General features: G+C 35.0%; 1 protein-coding gene across 2 annotated transcripts in view; it reads right to left on the bottom strand.

Annotated features, from left to right (window-relative positions):
- Positions 1 to 540: 540 nt before the first annotated feature.
- Positions 541 to 10,943, bottom strand: part of LOC104124075 (cohesin subunit SA-2) — a 50,542-nt gene continuing 40,139 nt past the window's right edge. For both annotated transcript variants that reach the window (XM_035891982.1, XM_035891983.1), the window contains exons 5-10: positions 8,816 to 8,912; positions 7,407 to 7,483; positions 5,611 to 5,815; positions 3,194 to 3,345; positions 836 to 909; positions 541 to 721 (exon numbers count right to left, since the gene is read on the bottom strand). In XM_035891982.1, coding sequence (XP_035747875.1) covers positions 556 to 721; positions 836 to 909; positions 3,194 to 3,345; positions 5,611 to 5,815; positions 7,407 to 7,483; positions 8,816 to 8,912 — 771 coding nt within the window. In that variant the 3' untranslated portion in view covers positions 541 to 555. The remainder of the gene's footprint in view (positions 722 to 835; positions 910 to 3,193; positions 3,346 to 5,610; positions 5,816 to 7,406; positions 7,484 to 8,815; positions 8,913 to 10,943) is intronic.

The following is a 10,943-nucleotide window of genomic DNA, read 5'->3' as shown; positions in this document are numbered from 1 at the left end:
ATGACTGAGATCCCTCATTTGTTTCACTTCAAATTCGATAGCTTGAAGTCACCAATGCAAGAACTGAGACAAGGTGCTGACTCAACAATAAATCAAGGAGTATTTGTAAATCTTATCTGTTGACCACTCCAAGCAGAGAATAACCTCTAGCTGGTAGCTGGTAACAGCTTGAGGCACTCATCAGTACAAAAAGGGACTTTTCCCATATTTTTTACAGCTAGCTGAGTAAGCTCAAAAGTTTCTTAACTTGGCAAAACAGAGAAACTGTTAGGCTATATGACTGGATTATTCCATGTGAAATGCATTAATTTTAATTAGTTCAGCATTATAAAGTAGAACTCTGTATCAGCAACAAATAAATAGAAAAAGCCATTTCCTTACAAATACTGGTTCCTTAAAAATCTATATATACTCTCTAAAACCACTCAAAAGATTCAATTCTATTTCATATCTATGTTGGAATGCCAGTGCTTCTGAGTGGTAAGAAAAGCAGTGATTGAAACACTTAAGAGATCAGAACCTAGTCTGTCAAGATCAACAACCAAAAGTGTGGAGTTATGCTTCATGATTCTGTTCCTTTTCCTCAATGCAGCTTACCTTGTCATGCATAGTCCACCCTACATATTTTAAGTAGCTGTCATTAAGAAAGGCGTCACTGTACATCTTCATCCATATTCCAATCTCTTCAATACAGATAGCTCTTATTTCAGCAATTGCATCTCTGTGGGCAGAAGCATGGCAATAGGATCAAACAGATAAATAATTAGAAATAACTTGTCGCCAGCTTCCAAAATAAACTGATGAAGCTACAAATTACTTACTAACAGAAACTTACCGGTATCTATGCACAAAAACACCTTTGAATATTGCATTCATCATGTTTTCTATTTCATCCTGATTTTCCTGAAGCTGAAAGAATGAACAGAGTACATAAACAGTGAGCAGCACTTTTACAGTCAGATCAGATGGTGCTGATGCTAGACAAACTAAATTGAGTTAACCTTTGCAAGTGTGGCCATTAAATACTTTCCTGAAATATTCACAAATCTGTTCCACAGTACAATATGCTATTGTTTAAGAATTGTATCTACCACAGCATCCAAATTTTAGTTATTCTGACCACTGGAAAACTGTTCTTCAATCATGACAAAGACATCTTAGGTTTCTGCAAGCCCCTCCTTAAGTTATTTATACGAAAATTTGATTTAATTTTGTAGCAGTTTTTTAATCCTGATGTTCAGCCCAATTTTTAATACACTTACTGTATTTTAATGGACACGTATATACCCAAATCACATTAACTGCATTACAAGGAGTCTTTTCTGTACTCTAAAGCATTTGTAATCTAAGAAGACAAGACACAGATGAAGAACTTTGCAAATGGCTACATGAACAGCATATGCTCTGTTTTGAATACCTCTTTCCTCCTCATCTATTACTTTAAAAAAAAATGCAGAAATTGAGTAAGGTATTGCAGCAAAAAATTAAGAATATGGAGCTGAAAAATAATGGAGGAGGTAAATCCAGTCTCACAGTAACAGCACAAGAGCAAGACATGCAAATGAGTTGGTGTGATACATGCAGCGTTTTAAAACACAGAAAATTGGTTTTGCTTTGAAACCACAAGGAAATTGGTTAAAAGATTTGAAAATAACTAAATATTGTCAGCAGACAAGCATATTCTTTTCACAGTTTGAACTATAAAGGTAGGACAAATTGAGACAATGTTAATGAGAATAGTCAAGGACTAAGGAAGTTGACCATGGCGGGGGAAGTTCATGGGGCAGAGGTGCAAAGAAGCAACACACAACCCCCTCAATCACCCAAAAAACCCCACCAGAGATATTACTCAGATTGGGCGTGTGTGTGTGTGTGTGTGTACACACACTGGAGAATGGATATAAAAGGTAAAGGAGCTCTCCTACAGAAGTTTAGAAAAAAGGCAAGAACAAACAATTTCCATAGTATCACAAGATATAGAAATTTCTGGCAGGAAGGAAATACAGTAAGAAGAAAAAGACTAAGCAGCAGGAGAAAAGTTTAAAGTGTTCTAGGCCTAAATCTAACACTTGCCCACTGTAGCCTCTGAAGAAGGAAGGGGGGGGGAATTAAAAATATAAAAATACATGCAAAAAGAATCAATTAATTAAGTGAAGTTTAGTACTGGATAAGGCTGAGTTATAAATGAAACACAACCTGAAATCAAATGAACAGCTGAATGTTACTTGGAAGCTTACTTTCATTTAGCATAAGAAAAAAAGAAAATCAAACTCCAAATTAAAAAAGCTGGTAAGAAATCCTAAAAGTCAATATACAATTGAGAGCAATTGAGACTGGGTAAAGTCCCAATTCTCACATCACTGCTTTTTCTGTGTATCTGTGTATTACTTATAATAGGACTGGTCCTGCACACGCATCTAGCACAGCAACATTTAATGGGTGTTTAAGGGATCAGTCTCAAACCGCAACATCTTTGCGAGATGAACAGAAGACAAAGTTGTCAGTTTATCTGAATTGTCAAGAACGTAAAAAGGTTAATGGGCAACAGCACAAAAGCGGGAAGAGCAAAGGTGAGACGTTTCCATGATCATGAGGTTATTTCTAATGTCAAAAAGAAAAACACCCACACCACCAAAACAAAACACCAGTTCCCAAAAATAAAAACTTAAACCTGAATGAATTAGGGCTTTCAACAAGACAGCATTGTCAGCAATGAATCAGCAAGTCCCTTTTACACAAGAAGAAAGAAAATAGAAGTAGACTGCATTTTCAATTTTGATAGTGTTCTGCCTTTAAACACACTTTCTGCTGAGATCGGTATTGACATCATAAAAGCAGTATTTTGCCCCAAGATCGTGGGGTTCTTCTCTAGAAGCCAAACCCACTCAATGTAGTCAAGAAATACAACTAAAAACTATCTGTTACTGATTGCAGTCTCTCTTGCTAACTTTAACAAGATGACATGATCTGAAAATTTTTTAAGAGTCTATATGCATCGCTCTCTACAGAAAACCAGACAGTAAGAAGCACCTTTCAAAGTAATTGAATTTTTCAAACATTAACCATTAACTTCAAGAATGAAACAGAGGGACTAATAACTACCTCTACAAAAGAACAAATTACAGAACAAGATCAATTATTGTCATTTATCAAGACTCATCATAGGACACCAGTTACAGACAGTTGCACTAACCTCCTTTCTTTTCTGTAGTAAGAGTTCCAGCCTATCATTAGCTCGTTTCCCAATTATTTTATTTCGTTCTGCTTCATACTGCCGTTGTGTATTGTCCATGTTAATACTAAGATTTAATGCCACATTCACTAAAGCAGTCATCAGCTTCATGGCTACAAAAAAGTGGAAAGAGGGAGGATTATTTAAAAGGTTACCTGATCTAAGAAAAATGCTAACCAAAAATTTTGACACCTCCTCCTGTCAACCCTTTTCTGAGTTCATGAAAACATATTCACTGTAAAGTTCTTGATACGCAAACTTTATCAACGTTTTACTAAGCACTGCATTTATCAATACAACAGATAAAATGCTGATGTTTTGCTCTTTTCTTTCTGTCAATTTTTTAATACCATAAGCATTATTGTTCAATGATCGGATATGCTTCCCCTCAAAAATGAAGGCAGAAATGTAAGATTTACAAACACAGCCCAGGAAAATATTAAAATATTTGATTATTAGAATCATTTAGTAGACTGACACTACCAAATCATTCAACCTCAAACATACAAGAACTTTTTTCTTCAAAAGGAAATGTCTTAGACAACCAACACCACCATATTGCACCATTCTTTTCCCCTCAATTTCATTTTAATGAGGGGCAGTTTTCTTTAAATATTCATTTATTTGCAGAAGCAAAGAAAGGACATTAGCCAATTAGAAGCCAGAGAACTGACCAAAATGTAAAACACGCTTGGGTCAGATTTTTTGCATGGTTTTATTTCTGAATCAACCCTTTTTCAAAAGGACGCAGACAAATATGCCTATTCCAGAAACCAGGAGGTGGTCAATAGTTTACTTGCTTTTCTTATGAACTTTTGTAACAAGATATGAAAGGGCTTGCATTGGCAGAGCATACTCAGAACATTATTAAGCATGTTATCACTAGCATAAAGTTGATGAGTAAGGCATAAAGACACGCAGATATATCAAAATATCACACACTGTGATCTCCAAGGATATCAAGAGGAAAAGAACAAGTCTGAACTAATCATAGAAGCCAAAATTACTGCAAATAACAGTAAATAGGGATACAAGGATTTTGTTGGCTCTCTCCATCACACATAAAACACGAATCTTCAATACAAACCACAATCTCATATGAAACGCACAAGTAATTACACAAAAACCAACAGAATCAACTACTAATGTGAACAAATGCAAACAGACTACTGATAAAAATTATTTTGTGTGACAGACATTAACATGCAAGAGGGCAACTCCTGCAACTTCTATTCAGGCACAACCCCCAAAAAGTAGGAAAAACTTGTTTTTTAAGAACTAAATTTGTATTACTCATATGGTACAACAGTCAAACTGCATGCAGCAGACTTAGTATATTCTCCTGAAATAACAGGTTTTGTTCCTCTCTCATAACAAAAGCCTTGGCTAGTGGGAGTCTCACAGCAGCAGCCCAATGCAGCGTGCTAACATGTGCTAACATATACTCAAGAGAGATGATCAATGAAATGGAACAACTGATCAGATAGTCAGAATTGAAGCTCACTGTAAACCAGCCAGTTCCAGTGAAGCTAACAAGAACAATTTCCAGTGTAGCAAAAACTCAAGTTTCAGTATAATCTAAATTCACCTTGTTCAGACTAAAATTGCTGTAATAAACCTTATGTAAGCAGACTACTGCACAATGCCATCTAAGACTGTTCTTCATTAATCAACGCAGGTTTAGAACTTCTTGTCCAAGAGGCTTATCCCTTTGTCCATATAGTGACATCTTTATTTAAAACACTCCACACTTAACCCGTAAAGGATTTCTTTATAATTTAACAGATTTGGAAAAAAATCATGTAAAAAGGACAATTACTTAAAACCATGTAGAAATTTAGTACCTGTATCACTGATGAAGCATTCTTTAAAATTATTTCTAATGCGATGAATGGAAATGCTACTTTCAATTACATTGTGCCATGGCCTCAATACACAGCACAATTTAAATTTGTAATAAAAATTGCATCCAATCTAAAATACAACTCCTGTTTGACTCAATCCACAGCATAAACAGGTTCAACTGCCTATGAGGTTAAAAAGATACCTATACCTTTATTATGGCCAAAGAAACTTGTAGAATCAACTGGGAAGTTTCCTTCTATTTACTTTTTCTACTAGACTTAAAGCTAACAAAAATTAAGTACTAGACAGCTAGTGAAGGATGCTTTAAAATAATGCTTTGTTTTTCAGTAACAAAAAAACCAATAAGGACAAGAAAGCTGAACCAAACCAGGTTGCATTAGACAAAAACTGTATCACACAATGAAATATGAGTTGAATGTTGAACACCAAGAAGGTTCAACCAGAACAATTCTTTCCTATACAACACAAAACATAAAATGGAAGCAATACCCAGATAAATATAATTCACTGACCTGCCAGTGTGCTAGTGTGCCGAAATGCTCTGACTTGTGAGTCTGACAGCCCCGTAAGCAGTGAAATGACAGTATCCATCATATATTCATCATATATGATGCTATATTGACATTGTCGGACGAGTACTCCAATGAACTCACAAAAACTGGATTTGAACTTCTTCCACTGGGGACCAGCCATAGTTAATGGATAATCTCCACTATCCTATTAAAAAACAAAAACAGGAAAACAGGAAACTCTCTAAACATCTTAAAAGTTATTTTATTAAATAAAGATTAAAAAGAGATGGGTACAATTTTAAAGCCTAGATCTCCGATGCAATAAAAAAAGGATATATCAGAAGAATGCAATTCCACAAACATGCACCTGTTTTGCAGGTCAAGCTTGCTATATGCAGAGACAACACGCTACAAGTCCTACCACAAAAAATGCACATAACCAAATATACTGAAATAAGTAGTTATTTCTTCTTTCTGTCCTACAACCTAAATAAAATACAAAATTCATAACCCTTACAAATCTGCTTCACAGCACACTGCAACAAAAGAGCCATCATATGAACTGTTAGTTGACACGTTTAGGAACACTCAATTCAGGACCATAATGAAGTTTACAGGGAGATGCTTACACATCAGACAGAAAATTCCCGAATTTGTAAAATGACCTACTATAACACCTTGAATATAACAAATCTGTGTTCCTCTCCTGACTTAAGAACCTTTACAAATAATGGCAAAGTGAGAGGGGGGGAGAAAAAATTTACAATCATTTGTTTCAGTGCTTCTGCGATCAGCTTCCTTAAGAGGCTAAACATTACATTACAGGTTGAAAGTGAAGAAGGTATCCATGACAAGGGATTAGAAATTTGAGAGTTATTAATTAGAAGTCTGTTACAAGAAAGAGCAAGCAAAACATAGTAATAAAAATACCTGAACAAACAGTCCCAGCTGAAGCTTTATGTATTTCATACAATACTGCCTTACAGTAATCAAATCTATTTCTGTATTGAGATACTTCTAAGGAATACTAAAATAATTTTAAACAAAAGTGTATTATATTTTCCCCTATGTTAAAGTTAGTGATGGGTTTTGGATTTTAAGTGGGGGTGAGATTATTTCCGTATTAGACAAATTTTGGGAGCAGGTTTTAAAGCCACCTTTACATTCTTCGGAACACAGGGTAAAAGGAATAACACTAAAAAATAAACCCAAAAAAAAAAAAAAAAAAAAAAAAAAAAAAAAAAAAAACACCAAAAAAACACCAAACCCCACCCAAAAAACCAACACATCTCATTTACCCCAACACTCAGTGGAATGGAAAGACAATTTAAAGGAAAAGAAGTTTTAATCCCAAAGGAAGGCAAAGCATTAATCTTCAATTCGAGAATAATCAAATTCAAATCCCCATGGTTTCCAGATTAATGAATGCATAGAAATAAATTTAGCAACCATTTTAAAAGTTAAAAAGACTTAAAGGGCTTAGATACACAGCAGGAACGGGGAGGCATCCCACACAGCCCCACTGTAGTAGGAGTTCCCACTATTCAAAAACTGAAAGTCACTATTGATTTCTTAAACCATTAATAAAACAAGTTATATACATGCCAAGCTTTACTTCCTAGTCTTACACGTTCAGTGAAATAAGGGAGTTCAAGATTTTCATTCATAAAAGTCCTGTCATTTTTGCAGCTGACCTTTACCCTTGAAAGAAACCTGTAGCAGTGTGATCCAGTAAGATTAGGGCAGGTAAAATAAAAAATTAGTATCAATACACTATCAGCACTTCACTAAATTACCTCATCAAATTCTTCAGTCATTTTTCGGATTATTTCAGAATTCTGCATATGTCGGAACATCTCTGCTGTAACAACTCCTACAATTTAGATATCAGATTATTAGCACTTTAATATGAAAGAGGTAGATAGCAGATGACATGCCTCCTGCTACAATGTAAGAATGACCAATTTTTCAGTTAACCTACAGATTATGCATATATTTTTAAAAAGTTACACATTTTTTATTTTAGCATCCGTGTATAACAAGCACTTGGCACCAATACTTTTTCTTTTATATATGTGTGTGTGTATATATATAAGGGTTCTATGATGATTCTTTTTATAAGTTTGTTTGTGTGCACACACACATCTAGAATTTACTCATTCATTTGTACTCAGAAGTCAAAGATACTTGTGCCAGACCTCTTCATCAACAGGGTGACTACACTAATCTGAAGTGACCTTTCATGACTCAAGATTCTAAATGGTGTAAGACAATTTTGAACAGTTCTATTGCTACTCACTGCAGTAAACACAGTGATTTCACACAATTTCTATTTGTCTTAGCCTCAAATTATTAAGAGTCTAAATGGTGATATAAAAAACAAATAGATCTCCTAAAGTTTACTGCAACTATACTGCAAAATTTGTGACAAGGATCATCTCAGAAAGCATTAAGATTCTGCGGTTTTATCTGGTAACAATAATCAAAAGGTCACTGCTCTTGAAAGCATGGATAACCTCTGAGGAATGCTGTTAGCTTTCTGGAGATTTGTGCATGATGAAAGTTTATCAGGACAGAGAAATGCTCGAGCAGAACAAAATACGTCCAAGTTCTACTCTATCAAGCGCAGTGACACTGCAGGGTGAGTTACCTTCTCCTCTTCAAAAGGAGGTGACGAAGAAAAGAATGGAGGACATAGAAATGAATAAAGAAAACCAGAAAATAAAGAAGAACATAAAATATAGAAATACAATCTTACTGTAGATAGGCTACCATGAAGGTGTCCATAGTATCTTTTAAATCAAGCATCTCTACAAAGGCTATGAAACAATCTTAAAACACTCAATGATAAGAAGTAGATAAATCCAAACCAGAATTCCAAGACCCAACAAGCTAAACTATCAATGTTAAGAGAGAGAGAGAGTTTTCTGAAATAATAGCAGGAGTGGAGCGAGATGAAGTTTAAGTACCAATACTGCATTTCTCTGGTGTCAATACAAGAGGGTTAATCTACCCTATATTTTTAAATATAGTATTTCTAAATCTCCTGCTCTCATCCTCAGAAATACTAGCTTAACTACAAGAACCTAATAATGTAAACTAGCTGCAGGGATGGAGCAGTCCTACAGCATACATAGTATAAAAGCAAATAATAAGAATCATACTATATTACTTAAATGGATGAGTAAATATTTCAGTATCTTACCTTTGCAGCCTGAACACTGAATAAAGAAGTTAATGAGATCAAGAAGTGCTATATCTCTGTCATGTTTGTATGACTCTATCCAGTCATCCACTACAGACTGAAAAGAAACAAATATAAAGGCACTTTTTAGTTTTCATAAATTGAAGACAGTCTGTTATTTAACTCCTTCCAGTGATTTCCTTCCATAAATAGTTTGACCTCTGTGGTTTTTTGACTAACACAGAACAAAATGTTTGAATGATCCTTTACTGCCGTAGTTTTCAAGAAAATAACTCATTTTATTCTATAAACATATGCAAGTACAAAACTGACATCTAAACATAAAGCACAGTAATACTATATAGTTCTACAGTCACTTTTTTTGAGGAAGAATGCAAAAATAATTGGTATAGTTTACAGAAGTGGGAGGTTTTTTTGTTTGGGTTTTTTGTGGGTGTTTTTATTGGTTTGGTTTTGGTGTGTTTTTTTCATTTTGGGGTTTTTTTTGTCTGATTGGTTTTTTGTTTTTTACAAACTAGTGACATTTCTCTAAAGATACTATTTAGGTGTTCAGTTCCAACAGCTACAACTCCCTATACTTTTCAAAAATGTCACCCCTTTGATGAACTGTGCTCCACGCACATTAGTCATAACAGGATGAACAGCACTGCCCTACACTGCACAGACATTAGCTACCCTGTATGCACTAAACCAGACAGATACAAGAACATTTTACTACAAAACCTGAAAGGGAAACAAATTAATAGGAAACCTGTGATAAGGGTTTTAAGAAAACAAAATTTACATGCAATTATGTTTAAACCACCCATGTGTAGAGTAGAAATTTTCTACTGCAGATGTCATAAAAACATACACCATACAATTAATCTATTAACATAGGCACAAGAGACTCACTTTAGTATCAAGCTCTCAGTTTTGAGTTATTTAATATCTCGATACCCTGTTCTAATATGTAGGGTCATTCTAAACAGAGAGAGATGTTGGAATAGCTCAGAACTTCCAAAAGACAACTGGACTACGCAGCATCTCCAATGCTCCCTGTCTGTACCCTTCTCAGTGCTTACTCTCACAGGCAATAATGCTGTGAGGATAAATAAAATATATTGCCATGCAGAAAAATTCCTGAACAGACACAAAGCTCTTCTGTACACTTATGACTGTTTACAGTATGGTGCACATCTTCCAACAGCAAGACAAAAAGAATGGAAAACTCAAAGTGAAAATGTCCTTCTTCCCAGTAGGAGCAGAACATACAAACTAGTAGTGGTTTGATTGATCTGTGGGGAGGATGGGAATAATCTAGGAAACATCTTAAATTAGGTTTATAAAGAAGGTCACTGTGCAAGAACAGGATAATGCTAGGAATGGGACAAATATTTCAGTTAGGCAGCCTTGTTTTCAGAATTTATTTATTTTAAAGAAACTCCAGCAAAACAGTATTTTCCTCAAAACATTTTGTCTCAATGGATGAATCATCTGGTTTTGCCACAGAATAAACACTAACTCACAGAATTTAAAATAAAATAAAAATTATCATAAAAAAAACTTTTCAAGTAAGGAAGTGCTGAGGGCCACCAAGAAAACTTTTTACACAGAGTGCTTTAGTGGACTTTAGAAATACTTAGTCAATTTTTTTTTGGTCAAAATTGGGGAAGAAAAAAATTTTCAAAGATTTACTCTATTACCCAGGTATCAATTCCCCAATTCAGGAGAATAATTAGGCCTGGCAAAGGTCCATTTTGCTCTTGGAAAGCAAACTATTTTGACTGTGTATCATTTTCAACAGTTAAAATGTCATGAAGATACAACCACTGATAACTGGTTGAAAATGTAGCACACACAGCAACAGTTAGAGAAGTACAGTTTTTCCACCTGCTTTGAAATACACAGAGCAAAACAAGTGATGGAAGTATCAAAATTTCTCTGCGCAAATGCATCAAAAGCAGTCTGTTCTTTTTTAAATCTTTGAACTACATTTCTGCCAAGGGTTCAGGTTTTAAGGCTCCCAGCTCTAATGCAGGAGCCCGCAAATCTCGAGAGGACTGCCTATAGACTCAGCTTCCTGCATGCGTATCACAGAAGCTGTAAACTCTAGATTTTCAATCCCAAAGATAGTCTTCCTTCGCTG

Source organism: Egretta garzetta, unplaced genomic scaffold, assembly GCF_000687185.1.
Source record: "Egretta garzetta isolate BGI_Z169 unplaced genomic scaffold, ASM68718v1 scaffold53, whole genome shotgun sequence".
Classification (NCBI taxonomy): Eukaryota; Metazoa; Chordata; class Aves; order Pelecaniformes; family Ardeidae; genus Egretta; species Egretta garzetta.
Note: the sequence above shows the minus strand (reverse complement) of the source record. Positions and strands in the feature narration are given on the sequence as shown.